The sequence below is a fragment of the Myodes glareolus genome, chromosome 14 (genome assembly GCF_982192425.1).
Source record: "Myodes glareolus chromosome 14, mMyoGla1.1, whole genome shotgun sequence".
Taxonomy (NCBI): domain Eukaryota; kingdom Metazoa; phylum Chordata; class Mammalia; order Rodentia; family Cricetidae; genus Myodes; species Myodes glareolus.
In genome coordinates, this window is record NC_142039.1 from 36,271,986 (window position 1) to 36,294,694 (window position 22,709).

The 22,709-nt window shown below is 43.0% G+C and overlaps 1 protein-coding gene across 1 annotated transcript in view; it reads right to left on the reverse strand.

Moving 5' to 3' along the window:
• Nucleotides 1-465: 465 nt before the first annotated feature.
• The window catches only part of LOC125417637 (POU domain, class 6, transcription factor 2), a 370,123-nt gene continuing 347,879 nt past the window's right edge, over nt 466-22,709 (reverse strand). The window contains exons 6-8 of the mRNA XM_087896666.1: nt 19,576-19,782; nt 6,693-6,893; nt 466-744 (exon numbers count right to left, since the gene is read on the reverse strand). Coding sequence (XP_087752792.1) covers nt 466-744; nt 6,693-6,893; nt 19,576-19,782 — 687 coding nt within the window. The remainder of the gene's footprint in view (nt 745-6,692; nt 6,894-19,575; nt 19,783-22,709) is intronic.

Consider the following 22,709-nt stretch of genomic DNA (forward strand, 5'->3'; position numbering starts at 1 on the left):
ATAAGAGTTAAAAAGAACACTTTGGATGCTGAGATCCCATATACCGAGGGGTGTTGGAGTGGATGCTTAGATATCCATGGAGAGTTCAGAGAAGAAAGTTCCAGTTATACACACAATATCTTCTATGAGGCTCTAATGAGCAGGCTTCCAGTTTTTATACAAAGCTTCAGGGGGCTTTATATAAACAGGTGGTAAAGGGAATGTGTGTATGTGTGTGTGTGTGTGTGTGTGTGTGTGTGCGTGCATTTGCATGCGTGCGTGTGCATGTGCACACACACGTGCTGGCACCTGCAACTCACAACAATGTTCTCTGCCTTTCAAGTACTGTGTTTATCCATGTGACCCACTATACCCAGGAATAAGAAGAATTTTTTTTTGAAATTTACACAGGGTGAGGTCTGGATCAAGGTCTGGAAGGAGAATTCAGCATCTTTGTGCAATTTGTTGATTGACAAAAGATGTGAGTCACTTGGCTTTCTTTATATTAGTGTTCTTACAAAGTTTGCCCCACAGAAGTCTCCTCATCCACAGAGGGAGCCGTCTGTGGACATCTGTTAGCTTTCTCTTGATTATCTGTCCGGCAGGACTGGTCTCGGACATCGGAAGGACACTGTCGCTGTTTCTTCGGTGTTCGTAACTGCTCAAAGGGCCATGATGCTGTGCTTGTGCCTCAGAGTTGGTCTCGCACTGTCTGGCTGTTGTACTGCGGCAGCAGTTCTCCTTGGCTAAGCGATATCTATTTTTCTGCTTGAGGAGGAGAGAAAGATACGCAATGTTGTGAACGGAAGCTTCCCCCGAGCATAGCTTTAACCCTCAGGCTAGCTCAGAGTGTCACATCCCACAGTGGGGAAGATTAACCCAGCTTCAATTCCCTTGTTCCTAGGGGAAGTTCGTCTTGAAGATGATTTGAGGTCAGTTTGACTGGGATCATAAGAAGCATCTTCAGGGCTTTCTCGGAGTGGGTCCAGCAGCTCTAGCCAGAAACCTAGAGGAGAGTTTCTCTGGATGGAGGAGGAAGTGGTGGTCCTTTTGTAGAAGCTGTCCAAGATTAAATAAGCCCTGCACACAGAATACAGGCCCAAAGGATTAGCAGTATTGGCCAGGGTCCACCCTAAAAATGGCCATGGAGCTACACTGGGATCATGTAGCTCTGGTTCTGTGAGGGAATCACAAGGGATTTAAGGAACATTGGACTTGGAGTTTTGCAGTGACTCAATAGGATGATGATAGTTGCCACATTAAATCCAGAATGCAAAGACCGAGAAAGCAAAGGGATTTTCAGGGAGATGAAATGCATGCTGATTGAGAATAAACCTGTTTTGTAGACTCTGGTGCATGGTGGAACTGGGGCCCATGTGGAACTGGGGGCTTGGGATACACCAGGACAGGTGTTGCTGTGGTTTATTTTTTTTAAGCTCTGTCTTGCTGTTAGCCTTGATATTTATGTAGAGTCAAGTTGCTAAGTAGTTGAACACTCCCACACATCAACATCATTCTGCTATGATCCCTGCTTATAGAATTGTTATAGGCATGAAATACATCTTTAACAAAGTCGCCAAAAGCATGAATGAAAATCTTAGCAAAACAAAACAAGTGTCAGCTTTCAGCACCTTCTCATAGCACACAGTGGGAGTGCCTACCCTGTAGTCCCAGGAAATGAGGCTCCATCAGAGACTGAGGATGTGGCTTGGAAGAGGCCCTTGCATCATGACCACATCACTGGCTGTATCAGAGATTTCTCTATGCTATAAACTGTCTCCATCTTTATGATTCTGCTTTAGTTTTGAGACAGGAACCAGCAGTCTTTTGCTAGCAGTAACGTTCACAAGCCAGGTTTCTAAACAGTATATGGAGACTAATAATAAAAACCACACCCACCAGCAGTCAAAACTTCAAATCTTCTTATTTGAAATTAATTCACTGTAAATTTCAAGCTGAGCTAGGATTTTAAAAGTCATTTATTTTATTTTTTTTCTAGATTTTCTAAGTCCAGTTTAGAGCTGGGGAGATTGCTTAGCAGTTTAAGCTCTTGCTTAAGCATGGGAATCCCCAGCCCCCATGTACCTAGCAGGTGGACATGGGATATTGCCTGCAATTCTAGTCCCAGAATGAATGCAAAGATAGGCAGAGCAAGCCAACCAGTGAGGCTAGTCGTAGCTTTGAACTCTCGCTTTGATTGAGAGATCTCACCTTTCTGAGTAAGGTGGAAGGTCTATCAAGGAAGATTCTGGCCATTAATCTGGGTCTTCTCCCTCCCTCCCTCCCTGCCTCCCTCTCTCTCTCTCTCTCTCTCTCTCTCTCTCTCTCTCTCTCTCTCTCTCACACACACACACACACACACATTCACATGTACTTGTACATACATATGCACCAATATGTAAGTGAACACATATGCACATATCACATACATATGAAAAAATGAAAAAAAAACCAGCTAATAGAAACACTGCCTATCTGTGAGAGCCCTGAAAACTGAACAAGGTTAAGGGAAGGGTGTTAGGGCCACAAGGTTTTAACAAGGATGTTTATTTAGTTACTAAGAGTTCAGATGTGGAATTCTTCACACATGAAGGTCATTTGATCATTACAAGGGATTAGATGTTATTCTTTTACCTGGAGTGAGTAAGATATTTTAATACTAATTTTTAATCTATGAAAGGTTGGACAATACCCTCCTTGACAATGATGTGGGAAATTCACTAACTGTAATTCTGATAAAAAAAGTTTGTGTGATATTGTCATAAAGAAGTATGTTTTTGGTCCTAGTGTATTGTGCTAGAATATAGTTCTTAAAACTCTTATAATATCCTAAATAATTATAGGGATGCTATGATCCTCACGTGAAGATTAGCCTTTTTGGTTCCTAACACAGACCTTCTAAACTCTTGGAATTTCTTGGATGATAGTAATATATTTTTGTCCTAATAGTTGGTTCCTGGATAGCTGTAGGAAGAGGTTGGTCATTAAAGAAACAAGCTGTCATAAAAATCTAGGGTGATAGGGGCTGGAGATTTAGTTAATAATCAACTATGTCTATATGATCAAGACTTCCACAAAAATCCCTGAACTACAGGGTTGAAAGAGCCTCTGGGCTTGCGAACACACCCATTGTGTGTGTGTGTGTGTGTGTGTGTGTGTGTGTGTGAGAGAGAGAGAGAGAGAGAGAGAGAGAGAGAGAGAGAGAGAGAGAGAGAGACCTGGCCTGATTCCACAGGGTGAGAAGGTCCTGAACTCAGATTTTTTTCAGACTTTACCCTGTGCACCCCTTGCTGAGTGCAAAAAGTGCTGATAAGGCTATATTCTTTATCATGTGTTTTGTAACACACCAGTAAACATGTTTCTCTGAAATAAACTATCATAGCAAATTACCGAGCTGGAAGAGATATGGGCTATAAATATGTGAACATGCATTTCTTTTGTGATTGGGTTTTGACACAGAAGAGTACATACCCCAAACCTGTAATGGTCATAAGTTCACACTGGGTTTATGTACTTTGATGTCCACTGGTGTCTCTAGACCCTCTCATGCAAAGAGGATCTACAGTTGAAAAACAACTATTAATCTTAAGTGTTTTACATTGGTATGAATTTTGGTTTATTGATAAAAACAAAGTTAATTTTGTTCTACTCTATGTATATTTCTACTCTTGTTTAAGGTATTATGTTTATGTTGCTCATTTAAAAATGTAATCTGTAATTAAGAAATACAGATTAATAGTCATTTGTAATAGTCAAACTTATAGTCATGTCAAATATGTCAGATATGTTGAATAGACAGATGGTCCTCAAACACCTGATGGTCCTTGAACCCTTCAAAGACCATGTCTGCTTCGACAGCACAATCTACTTTAAAGAAGATGACAGACATCAAAGAAACTCTATATGGAGTTTACTTTCTTCATAGCAAAAGTTAGATAGTGGGCAAAGAAACTGTCCTTGTCTCAGTTTCTGACTGTTACTGTCCAATCTGGACCAGCAGGGCACAAGAAAGGTGACTGCTGAACTTGCCAAGACAAGGTAGGATAGTCCTTTAGAATTCCCCACTTCTCAAAAAAGTCTATCAGATGTGCTAGGCCTGTAGGCCAGAGTTTAATGCCCCAACATTACATAGAAATTTTGGATATCTATCTAGGCAGCCTGATATCCCTGTCATTAGGTAAAATTTAACCCTTTTGGGATCGTTAATAGAATTGGAGACTAGATAGTTATAGTGTTTTTCTTAGTGATAATAGAAAGCAAATTAGCTTTAAAAAACTTTGAAATTAGCAAAAGATAGATAATAGAATATTTTCTCTAATTTTGCCAAATACAAATGGACTAGATATTGCTACTGTCCTTCTTAATAATTGTTTTTGTTGCATATAGTTTTATTATGTTAAAGTTAAAACCTTCATTTTTTTATTTAAACAAGGGGTTAATGCTCTGGAATAATCTTTTTGTACACTGTAAAAAGCTTTGTCACTCAAATTGGTTTAATAAAACACTCATTGGCCAGTAGCCAGGCAGGAAGTATAGGTGGGATGACCAAACTAAGGATGATGAGAAGGAGAAGGGCAGGGCCAGAAGTCATTAGCCAGATATAGAGGGAACAGGAGATGTGTGTGCCATGCTACTAAATGTACTTCGATGTGGTAGAACATAAATAAGGAATGTTGGTTAACTTTAAATGTAAGAACTTATTAGTAATAAGCCTGAGCTATTTGTCTGAGAATTTATAAGTAATATTAAGTGTCTGTGGTAATCTGGAAGCAGCTACTGGGATGGGGAACAGGGGGTCAGGATAAGAAACTTCCACTTACAGGTATGGATTAGATGCCTTCCTGCTTAGGCTCTGTATTTGGATGTCATGTCTTCTGCTCCAAATGCATGTGATAGAGCAGTTTCCCTCTCCCAAGTCTTTATTTTGATGATTGCTCACTGTATACCTAGAGGTTAAATAAACTGTTGGCTGCCAGGTAATTGAAATTCCGTCTGGCCTGCTAAGTAGATTCCCTTAATTAATTTCTGGAAAAAAAAAAGGGTAACCCTTCCTTGTTCATCTGTGTCAAATGGCCAGAGAAAGCTGAAGCCCATCCATCTGTCCATCATGCAGACTTCTCTCGGGCCACTTACCATGTTGAGTATAATACACGTGTAAGACTCTGCATTAGTGGAGTGGTTCATACTTTTACATCTTATGTATTTTCCTCCTGTATTTTACTTTGACTCCTTTTCTTTCAGGACAAAACTTACCCTACACTCTAATTTATATATGGGTTCTTTCCTGCCCAGGCCCTGTATATATTTAACAGCATATGCATATATTTACTATTTAAAATGTATATTTTGTAAACACACAGGAAATTGAATTTGGGTAGATTTTGAGTCTTTTCTCACAATAACCACATGAGATGCTAATTTATAGAAAAATAAGAAGATACAATAAAATTAATTTTGTCTATAATTTTATTCAGCTAGTACAAAGGTTTCTAGCCAAATAGTGTTGTGTCTTTAGACAGACAAAAAAAGAAAACTCTGCGTGTGCCCCCACTGCTTCATGCCACATTGAGGACTAAGAGTGCCCAGTGTCCAAGAGTGCACTGAAGAACCTGGGCATTGTAGCATCCTCCCCAAGGGCCTTGTTCTTCCCCACCCACAGCTTCTTTCTAGACTAAGTTATCTATGTTGTTGAACAAGCATGTTTTATTTTCCTTTGGGGAGTGTCACTTTGTATTATCATCAGCTTTGCCCCATTCTGTGTGAGGATCCCCACGCTCTATCTGTAACAGGCCCTTTTCCTTATCTCCGGTGACATAGGCATTCTTATTGTATGGCATAGTGCCTATGCAGTCACTTAGCCTTTTCAACCCATGACTGTTGAAATCCTGATTCCTGTTGGATTGAAATATCTATCTATCTATCTATCTATCTATCTATCTATCTATCTATCTATCACCTATCATCTGATTTTATTTGAAGATTTAGTAAAAGGTATACAGAGGTTAAAAATAATGATATTTAACAAGCTTATTGTTTCATGCATCTTCATATGCTTCTGTTTATATGTGACAAATATGCTGGCTTCCCTAGAGACATATGCCAACTCCACAACACCATATATAGACTTTCATAACCATCTTCCTATGGAGGCAGCCTTCAGGCTTGTTTTATTTTGTGAATGGCTGTTTGGAGACTTCCATCTGATTCCAGCCTGTGCAGTGTCCTCCTTGTGTCACTGAAGGTGGCTCAGTGTTCACTCACTCACCCGCCCGCAGGCATGCTCTCCTTTATTTCCTCTGACACCTACAGACAGAATGGCAGGGGACTTCAAACACACAGGAAAGCAGCTTGACCCTCCAGCTGAGTGTCTGTTGTTGGTTATTTCAGCTCTGAGCTGTTTGTTCACGTCCTGCAAGCTGATCAGTGTCTAGCTTTGGAAGTGACAGGTTTGACTTAGCACACCAAAACCCGCTGAAAATTGAACCTGATCCCAGCTTGCTCTAATGCAGGGGTGTGGTGTGGGGGCCAGCTGCCCTAAGGAGTCGTTTGGCATTGGATACAGACTTTATGCCAACAATGGCCTAGCAGCCCTAGAAATGAGGAAGGAAAGAAAGAGAGGGTGAGAGGGAGAGGGGGGAAGAGAGGGAGAGGGAGAAGGAAAGGGAAAAGGAAAAGGAGAGAGAGGAGATTGCATTAGGCAGCCAGAAGGTTACCATGATTAGATGGAGCCAGGACGGATACTTACTGCTGACTAACTGGCCCACGCTCAAAGCTGAAGAAGAGGAGGATGAGGAGGAGGAGGAAGAAGCTTGTCGCACGGGACTTTGAGATGTGGATGCTTGGCCATGAGCCAGGTGCAGAAGGTTCCCTTGAGTGCCTGCTTGACCCACTGATGACTGGGAAGATTGGTGAAGCTACATAAAGGATGTAAAAAAATACACAAATGAATGGAACGTTATGGGAAATGCTAGAGAACAGACGTTTCGTCTGGGGTGGAATCGGTCTATTTTCTCAAATACAGTGTACATACTGCTTGGGAAGGGCACCATACCCAGGTAGGATTTATTTTTTGTGTATATAATACGTTGTTGTTTGCTTGACAGGCACTTTATTAGAAATTCTAAATATATTATTAATTCCCTATTTGGCTTGCCAGAACATCCAATTTTTGACATTTTCAGTCATAGTGTGTGGCTGGACTCTTTTCTGCCTGTTTTAGACAATTACCGCACACCAGAGGCTTCTCAGTCGTGTGTAGGATAAAACAACACAATCAATTCAAATGCAAAGCTCAGACTTAAAGTTGGGCCTTCATCCTTCACAGAACTGGTAGTTTTGGGGATGTTCCAGTTTAGGCTGGCAGCTCTGCTTTCCCAGATCTAGGTTGTTATGTGGCTTATACAGAGCTGTTAGCATGCTTTCTGATGTCCTCTAGAAATCTGAGAATTTGAGCAGTCAGGACAGAATATTCCATAATATCTGCAGTTCTCCGTTGCTACTTTTTTGGGGGTGGGGAATCTAGAAAGGGGTCCTTTTTGTTGCCACGGGTACCCTGGAACTTACTCGGTAGACCAGGCTGGCCTTGAACTCAGGGCTCAGGGATCTGCCAGCCTCAGCATCCCAAGTGTTGGGGATTAAAGGTGTGTACCACCATACCAGGCTTGACATTTTTCTTTTAAAAAAATATTATTTGTGTGTGTGTGTGTGTGTGTGTGTGTGTGCGCACGCACTTGGGATTTCAATAACTTTCCCTGAAGGAAGACATTTTAAAGATAAGGCTAGGATGTGAATTTCAGAGCTGCACTCCAGAGTTTAACTAAACTACAATACAGACCTTGCCATGGTGAGGATATTGATCTTACATTCAGACTGCTCCCACCTCTGTGTGGTCTATCCCTTGGGACCATATGATGGAAGGACAGAAATGACTCCGGGGAGTTGCCCTCTGATCAGCAAAAGTGAGTATTGGTTTACATGTCACTCCCCATGCCAAAGACATCAATCTCTCATTGGAATAAGTAAATCTTTCAGTGTGTGTGTGTGTGTGTGTGTGTGTGTGTGTGTTTCTGTGTGAGAGTCTTGCACATGTGCATGCAGGTGCCCACGGAGGTGTCAGATCCTTTGGAGTGGAAGCTACAGGCATTTGTTAGTGAACTGACGTAGGCGCTGGATTACAAACTCCAGCCTCCCTCATAGAGCAAGTGATTGTAACCTGAACCATCTCTCTAGCCTTCAGTGGCTTTCTCACTCTGTGCCAGCCACTGAGTTAAGGGTGCTCATGCACTGTCTAACTGAATTCTCACACTATTGTTGCTTCTGTATAAACAAGGAAGTCAATGCTGAGATGTTTTAGGTCCATCCTCCTGGCGTGGACCAACAGGTCTCTGGGCATGTGCAGTCTGGTCCTGGGGCTTCAGCAGGTGAGCACACTGACACAAGGAAGGACTCAATGACTTTTGAAAAGTTTTTGAACTTTGTGTTTGCTAAGGAAGGTTGTCTCTATGTCTGTTTACTTATTTTTCCTTTAAGGGCCCTCAAGGGGATGTGACTCTGAGATTGCAAGAATCCTGGATGAGAAGACTCAGGACAGCAAGGGGAAAAGGGGAGAGGGTCCAGTAGGGACCAAGAGGAATCTTGCCCTCATCCTGTGTTGCCCACTGTAAAGATGTCTCAGGGATTCAGGGCCCTAATGAAGTGGAAGGTTAACCTCAGGAGCAGCTACCATGTTAATTGGAGGTGATATTTGGTTCACACTAAAAATACATGACAAGGGTTTTCTTCTCCTCTCTTTCTTTCTTTCTTTCTTTCTTTCTTTCTTTCTTTCTTTCTTTCTTTCTTTCTTTCTATTTTTAATAGTGTGGCAGCCTGGGAGCCAAATGAGAGCAGGCTGTAAACTTTGGTGGCAGCTCCCACAGAACAGACCAGTCTCCCACTGGTCTTCAATTCCAGTCTTTTCCTGTCCTCCTCTGTTCATTTTCCAGTCAACATTTTTTTGATACATAATTTTCACAGAATAAAACACACCCATTTCAAACGTAGTCTGAGGAGTCTGTCAAGCGGATACAGATGTGGAACCATCAGTACAATCAAGAAAAGAAACGTTATCATTCCCCAAAGTTTTCTCTTGTAAGCAATCTCCACTTTCAACTCTCTGCCTTGACAACCACTCCTCTGCGTTCTCTATGGTGGGTTCATTTGGTGCTGTTCTAGAAATGGAATCATACACGGAATACCCTGCTTGAATCCACCTTAGTTTGCTTGGCAGCCTGTGTACAGATTCATCCACTTTATTGTATGTTCTAGTAGCTCATTCTGCTTGGTTGCTAAGCAGTAGTTCACTCCCATTACAAGTCTTCCCTCCCCCTGACACATACATTATATTGTTCATCCATTTTCTATTGGTAGATATTTCGGTGTTTCCAGTTTGGGAACATGATCAATAAAACTTTTGTAAACCCTGTGTTCAAGTCTGAGTTTACTTGTATCTGCGTGTGTTTAATGAAAGTATGACGAGACCTATACTTTAAATACTGATCATACCATAAATTTGTGTTGACCTTTTTAAGAAATTCCAAAGCTGATCTCCTAAGTGGCTGTGCATTTGACATTGACACCAGTAATGCATAAGAGTTCCCATTACTCTTTAATCATCACTAGCACCTTGGCTTATCAGTTTCTTTAACATCCTAATGTTGTTTTAGCCATTCCAGCAGGTCTAGTAGGAGTGACCTTAGAAATATACTTAAATTTTTTTCCCATTGTTCCCCTTCCCTCTGTAGTGCTCAATAGCAATATTCACACTTACAGGCTATTCCTGCACAGCAATGCCTGTTGTGGTTATGATAAACACATGACTGGCACGTATGACTTCTGAACATCAGAATATAGATGTCTCCCCATGGACCTCCCTGCAGTTACAGTTTAAGCGAACACCCTTGTTACTTAGATATTCTGAATGAAGGTTCAATTATGAGCCAAAGATGGTCATAACTGACACAAGAACCCAAACTGATAGGCATCAAGCAAGTGCCTAAGGTAATTAACCAATTTGCTGAGTACATAACCAGCAATTAAATCCAGTAAATTTTATGCTCTAGAGATGCCTCGTAAAGATTAAATCTATTTTAATTTACTTCATAAATTGTGAAGGATATTTCATGTCAATCTTTTCCTTCCAAAGATTGGTACAGGGCAAGAGTGTTTACAGGTTTGAGATACTGAGTCAGAGGGAGCCCCCGCCCCTGGCTTCCCATTCCATCAGTAGTTGATCAGCTCTGGCTGTGGTAAAGTGCCATCAAGAACTGTACAGGACTGTAATCAGTTGAAACATTTCTTCTGGAGACATGATGTAGGAAAGGAAACCATGGTAGGCTGCAGTGTCCCTTAGGAATCATGAAAGCAAACTGGGGTTTGAGGATAATTCCATGAAGAAAACATCTAAAAGGAAAACCAGGTAATATTCTAAAAGAATTTGCTCCATGTCTATGTAGTTAAAGAGTAATTGAAGATCTCTTAGAATTTAAGATATTTTACTTTCAAAGAAAACATTTTTTTTTTAAATTTTTTTTTTAAGGCTGGTCAAGTGAAGCAGTGGGAGTGGAGAAGGAACAAAGAAATCTGTAACTGGTTGTGATCAATTAGTTGTAAACACCACTACTCTCGGACCAACCCAAAGAAAACATTTTTTAAAGGACATAGGAGTCTCTGTTTCTTTCCTGAGTTCTGCTTGAGAGTTCAGCAAAAACATAAGAATTCTTAAAGGTTTTGGGTCATAAATGATTGAGCAGCTTGTAATACTGTCTTTCTTCCTGACTCCAGTTTCCAGTGTGGACACTTGGATGGTGATTCTGGAAGACCTGTGAGCTCAGAGCCAGCTGTGTGCTATATACACTAATGAGCTCCCTCCAAAGTTCTTCCTCAGACAAAAAGGACAGTGACGGTACCGTGGCATTTACTGCTGCGCAGCTGGTTTATGTCAACGTGACACAAGCTGGGATCAGCTGGTAAGGAGGAACCTCAAACTGAGAAAATGCCCCCACTGGATTGCTCTGTGGATAAGGCTTGGCACATTTTCTTAACTTATAAATGTGGGTGGGCCCAGTCCATCGTGGGTGGTGCACCCCTGGGCTTCTGGTGGTGTTGGATACCATAAGAAAGCAGGTTGAGCAAGCATTGGGGAGCAGGCCAGTAAGCAGCTTTCCTCCATGGCCTCTGTCTTGGTTCCTGCCCTGAGGTCCCTGGATAATAGGCTATAACTGGAAGGTGAAATACACCTTTTCCTCCCTAAGCTGCTTTTCGTCATGGTGTTCTATCAGAGCAACGAAAGCCTAAATAAGACACTTCCCACCCAGCAAACAGCAATTCTTCTAGATGATCACGGCACTGTGTCTTTGATACTCCAAGTTTACTGATTTTGGTGTATTAATTTTTGAAATTATTTTATTGTTTTATAAATTAATATTATACTTAGCACTATATTTACCAAAGAAGAAAAGAAAAAGAGATCTAAGCTATTTCATGAAAGAACTCTGTAGCTCCATATAAAAATTTAATATGCTTTAAAAAAACAGTATTAGGAAAATACTATATATTTAATTTAATTATATTGTTTTTTAAGATGCTGACAATTTCAAAATTTTACACATATATACATATATGCATGTATATGCATTGTCAAAGTATTTGCAAAAAATATTAAAACAGAACTGGCCACTAAAATACAACTGGCCTCAGCAACTGGAATAATTTATGAAAGGAAAGGAGGCTGGAAATAACTGGAAGCACGCACCTAACCATAGCTTCTGTATTAGGTATTGGTGGTATTTTGTAGAGGAGACAACAGACTCCTGAAGATAAAATGACTGCCTGGGGTGATTCAGCCAGAACAATACCAACCATGAGCCCTGGTGAGCCCACTGCAAGCCAGTGCTTCTCCACTTGTGTAGGGCCGGCAAGTTAGGGATCAGGAGCCTTGCTTGGGAGTGTGAGAACCAATGAGGTATTTTGAGATCTGCCAATCCCCAGAGCAGATCTGTCTACTAGGACACACTCCACTTTCATTTCTGCCCTAATAAGTTTAAAATACTTTTTCTAGTTCATAGATTATTCTCTACAGGTTCCAAAGTCTTTAAAACTTCGTATTTTAAGAATAACATGATACTGTTGGGTAAGTGGTACCATCTGAGGATACATTTCAGACAGAACTGTGCAGACTGTCTCTGATAGACTCCATTCTGATACTACAGAGCTCCAAAGTTACTTTCTTGGTGTTGTCCTTTCATATAACAAAAGACTCTGTTTGCTCGCCGCTTGCGTGAAGCTTCTTGAAGGAGCAGGGTGGGGTTTACCTGTATCTGAGCTCACACAATCCCGTCCTTGCCTTTTTGGTGCTGGGAGCCAGGTGCAGACAGGCTGGAAGCATGGGGAGTGAGCACAGGGACCATCCTCATTAGCCAGAGGAGGCTCCACATCTGTCTTACACACGAGATGGCAACCAGGGAGGATGGGACTCAGACGGACTGCTCACGCTGGCTCCCACAGACTGCCTTCATGGGATTGTTTGCGTTGGTTGGCACGTCCGGGGTGCTGCATGCATTCAACAAAGAGACACTGAAATGGCAGCACCTGGGAGATGTTTTGTGATTTTCCCACTTGGCTTGTTCATTGTATCTTGCGTGTGCTATCTGTATAGTGTTACAGATTCTGGAATAAAATACCTTACAAAATTCCATGATGATATAAAAACAAGTATGGGCAGTAAGTGTCATGAAAAATGAAAGGAAATGCAAAATGTGTTCATCAAGTTGGGGAAAAGAATGTATAGCAACAGTAAAATTTATACAGAGAAATTCATGTGGAAAAAAAATAATCTCTCCAGACCTGTGTAGGCCAATGGAGGATGCCTGGCCCATATACATGTTCTGTCCACATGCTTGGTCAAGTCAAGGAGGACTGACTGTCTGAGGGCTGAGAGGGAGGTGAGGGCAGTATGGGGGGGTACTGTACCAGGCACTATGAGGACAAGAAGAAGCGGGGAGTTAGAATAAGATGGCTTAGTGGCAAGTCCAAATGCAGGCAGGCGTCTAGTGCATCGCAAACACTGTGGGATGCAGCCCAGACTCAGCAGGGACACACAGGGGAATGGGAGCTGTGTTTTAAGTACAGCAGAGAAGGAGGGGTTGTGTGCGGCTGGGATAGTGAGGTGGGGGCATAGGGAAGGAGAAGGGGCTGATATTCAGAAGGCACCAGGAGAGAAAGTACCACTGGGCTGAAGTCTTCTCAGGCTCTCTGATGGATACTAATCTGGGCCATCCCAGCAAATGACAGAAGCCACAGGAAAGCCACAGAGTGCCTTAGTCAGTGAACTAGAATTCAACAGCAATGAAGTGAAACACACTGACTGAGCCTTCATTGGCTGGGGCTGTACCTGTGCTGATGGGGTTGAGTTCCGCTGGCTCCTGTTTTTCAAGTCTTGACTTGTGGTGTCAGGACAGTTTGATGAAAGTGAACAGAACTTGGGGAAGGAGAGCTAAAGTGAGGGAGCTACAGAGGGAGGAGCTACAAAGGGAGAAGCTACAGAGAGAAGAGCTACAGAGGGAGGAGCTACAGACAAGGGCTGGGATGCTGCCAGTCAGGGGACTTGGGAAAACGTGTTCCATTGTACACGCTGTTCTGAAAACACTATAAAACTAATAAGTGCTGTCCAATCTGCTGTCTGCCTTGGCACAGTCTCCAAGATGCCGATTTTTATAAGGAGCCTTATAGGGAAGACCATCAGACCTAAGGCTTAGCCCTGAGACACTATAGAAAATGCATAGGCCAAGGTAGGAACTCTTCCTCCGCATCAACAGCTGTTCTTGGCTGGCAAGCAGCTGGAAGATGAGCTGACTTTGACTTGGTGTTCCAGAAGAGTCTGCCCTTCTTCAGCTGAAGTTGAGACTGGAGTGGCGCTGAGAAAGGAAGTCTGGCACCACTTCCAAGAGTAAGCAGGGTTAAGGTGACTGTCCTGAACTACTTCAAGGTGGATAAACATGGCAAAATTCGTCTCTTTAGTCAAGGGTGCCTTTCTGATGTATGTGGTGCTGGAGATTTCATGGCCAGCCACGCTGACAGACGGCATTGCTGCGCGTGTTGTGTTCATCAACAACAGAAGGCAAGTAATGTGTGAGTTTATAAGACAACCGAAGAGGAAGAGAAGAAACTGATAAGCAAGAGTATTTTTGCATTTATTTGAAAAAAAAAATAGGATAGGGTGATCACTTGGCGTCTTAAGAGAGCCAAGCTAAATTGCTTCCCATTGGCTTTCTGGTTGCACTAAATGTTCAGGGGAAAACTTAAAAACCTTGACTTTGAAGATTACTTGTATGGGAATCTCTTGGTATCATAACAATTTTTAAAATGCTGGTGTTTGACTTTCTAGGTAGAAACATTTGCTTTTCAAACTTCCCTTGTGGGACAAAAGTTCTTAACATTTACTAGAACTTAGTGAAAGGAAGAAAACATACACCACAGGCATGTTTAGGGAAGGGGGAATAGCAATGTATGAAGGAATCATGAAATTAGTCAGTCACCTGTGATTGGGGGCCATTATCTGACCCAAAATGAGTCCTCAAGAGCCAGGGCAGCCACAAAATCCAGGGCAGGGAACCAAAGGCTGCTTCTGAGCCCCCACTAACTACTCTCGTTTTCATACACAAAGAGCTTTATCTGGCTCTCTTTTTTATCTTCTTCTTTTATGTCCTTGCCCTGCTCATCAAACTTTTCTGATCTGGTAGTTTCTATGGAGTTTCATCTAGGACTGTTGGATTCTGCTAAACTCTAAAGTACTGTTTTGTGTTTCAGACAATACAGTAGGCTCTTCTCAATCTTTCATCACCAGGATAAGTCACGAAGAGTCCTGGACACTCCATTCTTAGATTTCATTCAGGTCCTCTTAGTTAGTGTTAGGAAACGGATGGAAAGCCTCAGGTATGGTTAGTACTATTTAAAAAAAAATCAAAATGACCCACTCCTCATCATCCAACCTAACTGAGAGCTTTGTACTTAATGCGGATTTCCTTTAATTTATGACATGTTTTACTGTTAGAGCCACGCTCTTGTGAGAGAGACCCAGCATTTGTCATAAATCATTCAATAGAATAAATTGAGAAGCCTCTTGCTGGATGAGAGAGATCCTTTAGTTTCAGTGCTTGTCCTTATTACATTGCTTCAGCGCCAAGGGTACTGTTTGAAGACAAAGCGAAGACCACTGTTCCATACCTCTGGTTTTCACTGTTGATTGGGAGTGATCGGATGTTTGGGATCATAGCTATTGTGCCCAGGACCTAAACTTGCATATCTACTGGTGGCTTGGCTAATTCCATACCTTAACTTCATGCTCCAACGTGTTTCAATTACAGCTAACGCCAAGACAAACTCCTCTGTCTGTGTCTACCCTGGCACCTGTGAACAGGGTCAGTCTGTTTCCCTTAGCTTTTCCAGGTTAGGACAGACTCTGGCTGTGCTGGGAATAAGAGGCTTGGCAGCTGCTGTGACGTGGGGGCAGGTGACTATGCCCACATCCTTCTCAGCCGTTCTCTTGAATTCTCAAGTATACACACGTGTACAGAAGAGATGCATGCACATCTGCCTGCAGAGGAGACCCCACTGTTTGGGATGCTAGCTGTAACTGAAGTGAGTTTTCCAGGTCAATACAGTGATGTGCCAGCTGTTCCCTCAGCCGTAGTGATGGTCCATTCCAGGAGAGATAAATATGGTGGAAAAGCTCCAGAAGGGTTTCTGGGTGCTTGAGAGAGACTGGAAATACTGCTGGTAGCTATTGTGGGCAGAGATGAAAAGTGACTCTTTATCGATCAGGCCCTTTGCCTATTTCTATAGCCACCTTTGAAATTCAAAATGAGTGTGAGAGCAAGTTTTATATCAACTACTCGTTATCTCTAACTAATTAATCACCCTTTCTGACAATTTAGAACTTTGCTGATATAAATACTTTTACTTTTTTTTAAATTTTAAATAAAATTGTGAGAAGAGAAGCAGGTCTCATTTTTCTCCCTAGAGAAAATAGAGATAATTATGAACAGACTGAAACAGACAGAGCTAGGGTTTAAGAAGCCAAAGGACCTGGGTATGTGATGTACACCTTGATCCCAGCAGAGGAAGCTGCATCTCCATCAGTTCAAGGTGGTCTGGTTTACACAACAAGTTCCGTGCTAGTCTGGACTACCTAGTAAGACCAGTGAAAGATAGAGAAGCTTGGCTCTTTTGAAGGTGGAGAATCAAGCAATTAAACGGACCCTTATAAAAAGCAAAAGGGGACTGTGGGTGGGAAGGTCTTTAGCTTAAAGGTGGGTCTGCCAGGGACATCTTCCAGGCCTGGAGTCCAGCTAGAAACAGTGGTTTCTCTGGCCAAGAATACACTTCTAGTGCAGAGAGAGACATAGGCCCTGGTTTTCATGATGTGTGCTTCCAGGTGACAGCTACTTCTTTCTCAACAGTGTCATATTCCTCTTGCATTTTTTTTTCTCATGACATCTACCATGGAGTGGTTATATAACTGAACAAGTCTTTTAGGACTCTGGATCTTCCTTGCTAGGTTGTAAACTCTGTAAAAAGAGAGACCAGGAAGCCTGTCTTGCCTATCTACACAGCTAGCTTTCAGGTACACTGTCTGACCTATGGTTGATGGGCAAAAAATATTTCCAGTAAACATATTTTTAATACTATTTGGGTAAACAAGTAGGTTTCTATGCATAGCCTCTGAGCACTGCTGAGGTGGGAAAGCACAGATGATGCTGAAGTCTCTCGAGGGATTTTCTGTGTTGCCATAGCAAATGGCAATACTGGTGCTCCATTGTTCTCATCCCTTTCTGATGGAGGAGGGTTATCTGTCTATTGTGTTATTTTCATTGGTCAATAAAGAAACTGCCTTGGCCCTTTGATAGGACAGAAAATTAGGTAGGTGGAGGAAACAGAACAGAATGCTGGGAAGAAGGGAAGTGAGGCAGACGCCATGGAGCCAGCCACCAGGTCAGACATGCTGAATCTTTTCTGGTAAGCCACCACCTCGTGGTGCTACACAGATTATTAGAAATGGATTAATATCAAAATATGAGAGTTAGTCAGTAACTAACTCTCTAGAGATAATGGTTAAATGAATACAATTTGTGTGTTGTTATTTCCGGGGCTAAGCTAGCCATGCAGGAGCTGGGCAGGATGAAAAGCAGGCCTGCCCGCAGCTCCACACTACACCTTTCCTTTTTAATCCCCCAACTGATTCATATCTTACAGTCTCCCAACAATATATAAAGTTGTATCCCAAGTGTCTTGGTTTGGGTTTTTACTGCTATGAAGAGACACCATGACTACGCAACTCTTATGAGGAAAACATTTAATTAGGGTGGCTTGCTTACAGTTCAGAGGTGTAGTCCATTGTCAACATGGTGGGGAGCATGTCTGTGTGTAGGCAGATGTAGTGCTGGAGCTGAGAGCGCTACAGCTTGTAGTCAACAGGAAGTTGACTGACTGTCACACTGAGGGAAGCTTGAGCAAAAGACACCTCAAAGCCTGCCCCTATAGTGGCACACTTCCTCCAATAAGGCCACACCTCCTAAGAGTGCCACTCCCTTGGGGACCCTTTTCTTTTAAACTACCATACCTAGCTACACACTGGCTGCTAGCTTTCACGTTCCTTTCCATTATCTTTGTTTTATCAATGTACACCTCAACCTTAAAACTGGCTCTTGGCCCTACTTAACTGACTCAAAGTGCTTAAAACAGAACTGACCCCCACTTTAAAATGTGCTCAACTCAAGACTTCTCTGCAGCATTTGATGCCTGCCTGGGTCCTAATGTTTCATCATTCATTATGTGCTAGGTAGCCTCAATCCAGGTTCCTCCCCTACTTGTCTATCGTCTCTTTGTGCCCTCCTCTACTATTCTTCGTAAGAGTTGGCATTTTCCAGACAGTTTTTTTTCCTGTTCTTCAGGATATCTCTAGGTGTCTCCTTTATTTTTCAGTTACAATGAATGACCTAGACCCCTGTGTCAGTTGGTGTCCAGGAGGAACTCTCAATAATGCTGACTTGGGTTCCACTATTGTCCTCTAAACCATTTGTTTATGACGGAAATCTCATCATTTCAGTTCAGCTTTCACACCACTATCAGACTTATTTTCTTAGGGGAAATAACTAAGTACATAATTCCTTCTTGGGCAACACCCACCTCTTAGAGTTCCCAGTTTGGCATCCTTATTGCCAACAGCAGTAGAGAAGACACCACCTCAGTAGTATTGTGACTAGATTGTAGTTTGCTGCACACCAGACACAATTCTAACCCTCTAACCCTTACACATATTCTTTGAAGTAGATACTGGTATCACCATCCCATTTTATTTTTGCAAATGAGAAAATTTGAGCAGGAAGTTGGCATGTGACATCTTCAAGAGCACACACAGATAAAACGTATGCTTCCTGCTTGTTTATACACCCTACCCTCAAATGTCCTCAGCCTGTTCTGTGTTCCCTGGTCCCTCAGCATACATTCCTTCCCTTTGTGCTTATTGTTCTTACTTCCTGGAGTGTTGTTAATTCCTTTCCTTATCAGTTCTTACTTTTTCTGTTCTGTTACAGGTCCTGCTCTGTTTTGTTGGGAAAGGGTACTGTTTATGTAAGCCCATGTCCCATATAAAACCATAAATTCTTTACTTAGAAAGCATAGCTCTGCTTCTTAGCTAGCATTTAGTTGAGTCTTGCTTTAGATGATCAAAAATGCTTATTGAAGGAACTAGTCAACCAAAATATCCATGAAGATCAAGGACCACATCTTTCCTCTGCAGTACTACATGCTCAACTTCCAGCATAAACACGTGGGAAAACACTCGGTGTTTGAATGAAAAAGTAAACCACCATCAGAGTTCTGGTGAAATTACTGAGTAGAACTCCCTGTCCTTAATTTCTTAATTTGTAGACAGCTGTTTCAGCAGAGTTTCAGCTTGGTATCGCTTTGCATTTAATAATTTTTTCATTTACAGTTAAGGCATAAATAGGCTGTGCTCCTTTGTAGCTCTATTTTAAAATGAAAGTATATTGGGTCTAGTGTTGTGATCCAGCTGCCCTCACTCCCCCTGGCTAACAACGGAACTTCCTTGTTGTCTGTAATTGACAAGGATCTTGGTGTTATTTCTGGTCAGTGGTTCTCCACAGAAGGAGTAGAGGTATAGAAGGTTGCTGGGCAAAATAAAGGTTGCTGTTCTTCCACCTGAAAAGAAGCCTCCATGTCTCAATCCTGGCACCCCCAGCCAGTCTTGGCTATCCAGGCTGCCTTAGCTGCAGCAGTCTAGGTTAAGGAGGACACATTGTAACTGACTTTTGGTCACAGTGTCTGTTATAATTTAATATGTTCCTGATAGTATATTAGGGAGTTATTCATGTTATTGCTTATATTCGCTAAGAGTGGGAAATAAATCTGTGTGATTTTATAAGTATTGATACATTAGGTTTAAAGAAATCGTTTATAATGCAAAATTTGCTTTACATTGAGAGCAAATAAGAGAAAGGAGGACAGGGGAAGTGAACTGAAACCTTGGTGTGGGACCCTTACCTGCTGGCCTGGCTTGATGGGGGACAGGGTGATACCCTGAGTGTTGATCACAGGCAAGATCTGGTTTCCGATGACCGTGGCAATGATCTGGCCCTGGGCATTGGTTAGGAGCTGGGGCGTGATAGGTTGTACTTGAAGGCCCTGAGTGCCACTTGTTGCTTGACTCGATGGCCCTGGGTTAGGCATCAGTGGAATGGTCCCAATAATCTGCAAGAGATAGGCCTGAAGGTGAGGAGCCAGGTGGATTCCGGGTCTGCTAGAACAGATGAAGACCATACTGTGACCTTGTCATGAGGAATGTTGTCAGGAGCTCATGCAGGATCTACAAGCAGGCCGGGGCTTGATGGCATGGAGTAGATATTAGGCAGGAACATTTAAAGAAGGAAAAGCTACACATGCACTGGCTTCATCAAGGGGACAGTTATCTTATTTAAAAATAGAATCTAGTATTGATGAAAGTTTATACATGCAGTTTCTGCCCACAGAACAGGAGGAAGAGATTTCTTAGTACTTAAGGCCATTGTGGACCCAGGCACTACATCCTTCCTCCACCAGAGCTGTACACACTGCATCCTTTTCTCACTGGAGCACCACATACTGCATCCTCCCTTCACTGGAGCACCACATACTGCATTCTCCTCTCACTGGAACTCTACACACTGCATCCTCCCCCCACTGGAGCTCTATACACTGTATTCTCTCCCACTGGAGCTCGGCACACTGTGTTCTCCCCTCACTGGAGCTGTACACACTGCATCTTTCCCTCACTGTAGCTCGGCACACTGTATCCTCCCCCACTGGAGCTCGGCACACTGCGTTCTCCCCTCACTGGAGCTGTACACATTGCATCCTTCCCTCACTGGAGCTCTACACACTGTATTCTCTCCCACTGGAGCTCGGCACACTGCGTTCTCCCCTCACTGGAGCTGTACACACTGCATCCTTCCCTCACTGGAGCTCTACACACTGCATCCTCCCCTCACTGCAGTTCTACATGCCCTACTGAACGCTGGGGTTAGCCTTCTACAGTCTGCCCCTTGTGTCCTTTATCTTTTTCTCTGTCTCTGCCCTTTATCCTACTCACTATTAAGTTCAAGGTCAGCTTCTTTACTCTGTAGACTAACAACCTCAAGCAAACATCCTGCATGCATGTGGTTGAGAGATCATACTCTGGAGACAGGAAAACAGAATGTCCCTAGTCAGGGCACCAACCAGTCACATCTGTCATGGTACTTCAGCCTCTCAAAGGCTTCAGAGAGTTAGGTCAGACCCTAAAGGGTTAAAACTCTTTAAACAGTGGTGATGTGACAGCAAGGACTCAAATCAGAATGATGAGATACCCAGCTTAAGTGGAAGGTGGTGTTAGGGGTGTCAGCCTCTGTGCTAGGGGCAGACCAGTGCCTTGGCCTCCAGTGGCTTCTGTCATCAGCAAAGGGATCGTGTGGGACGAAAGTAGGAGGCAAGTGCTTTGATATGGTTATGGTGATAGAGGACACCATGTCCAGGAGCAACAAATGTCCAGGGTATCTACAGAATCTGAAAATGGGGACGTAATATGCATTGCGAGGGAGAGGTTTAATTTACAAAACCTCAAACTGTGAGCGGTAGAACCTCAAGGGGTGTCATAGCGTAATGGGTGTGGGGCTACTTCTCCTACACATACTAAGCATCGCACTACAAGTTGTTGCCGATGTCTGTTCCCCAGTTGTAAGCCCTGGTGACCTGGTCCATGACTTCACTCTGATGTGACATTCTAGTTCATCCCGTCTTCTGACAAGACCTCTCTGAAATGAACTGGGGATTAGCCAGGTCTCTGCTTTATATATCAGACACAAGTGCGGAGAGGAACTCTGGGGAATAATCTGGGGGAGTTGGTATACCGGCAACAGAGCTGGACCAGTGTCCCTGAATGCTTGCTTTTCCACATATCTCCTGAGTCCCACCACCTGGAAGACACTGTACGCTGAATGTTTAAGAACTCTAGCTCTTAGCCAATGCTCCAGATCCTATCTACAGTTATCCACTGGCTGATAAACTCCCTGTGGACCCAGTTCACAAATGATAGTGTTTTCTACTGCACAGTACTCACACAGGGCTTTGAACGTGGTGTCTCAGCAAATGGGTTTTCAGTGAATGGCTTTAGGGCTCTGGAATTCAGGATTCCAGATGCAAGCGGGGCAATGGGAGAACCACTAGACTATTGCATTTGGGCAGATAGTTCCCCAACTGTCATTACTTCTAGCACAGCGGGCCTGTGGGATGGCAAAAATGGGCAAGCTGTACACTTATGAGGTATCAGCAGCATTTGTTGGTGGATGGTGATGAAGGCCAAGCCATTATTGTGGAAGTGGCCTGGCCAGCCATCCCTTATGGGCTCTCAGGCTTGCAGGTATCCTGAACAAGCATGCAGTGTCTGCCTTGCAGTGGCAGCAATGAACATGTCCCATCGGTGCAAGCAAGGTCAGGAGGAGTCCACATCAATAGATCATAATGCATAAGTACTTTATTGATGAGCGGTCTTACATTAGGCTAAAAGCCAGTTCCTGTGACCCCCCACAGGTATTGTAAGAGAGACACGGGATTAGCCTCCTGTCCTAATCTATATTGGATATAGATGGCCAACACATGCACAGTGAAAACTCAGCAACAGACCTGCCCACTCCAGCTGCCTGGAGTGTCTTAGACCTTAGCTTCCTGATCCCTCTGATTGGCTGCAGAAGCTTGTTGCATTTTAAATGCAGGACTATGGGTTCTATTTTAGGCAGGATGTCAGTGCGTTTAGGAGCTTGTGGGAGTAGGTAGCCTGAGAGAATGCCTCAGAATAAGGCACGGCACATGACAGTTATAGAACATACTGTGATAAGAAGAGAGGCATCTGGCCCCGAGATGATTGACATGAGTGGGTGCTGACTCTGTGGTAATGAGATGCGCTTTCTGGGTGAAAGAGGAAACAGACAGGGAAATGCAGCAGGCTCACCAGCCTCTCCTCTAGGAACAGCCCCACTCACCAACACTGAGCTACAACTGAAATGCTTGTCACTCCGTCTCCACCACCTCTCCTCTCTCATTACCTGGCTATGAGCATCACTTATGGATTAAACGGCAGTAGTGTCAGAGGCAGAGGAACCTGAAGT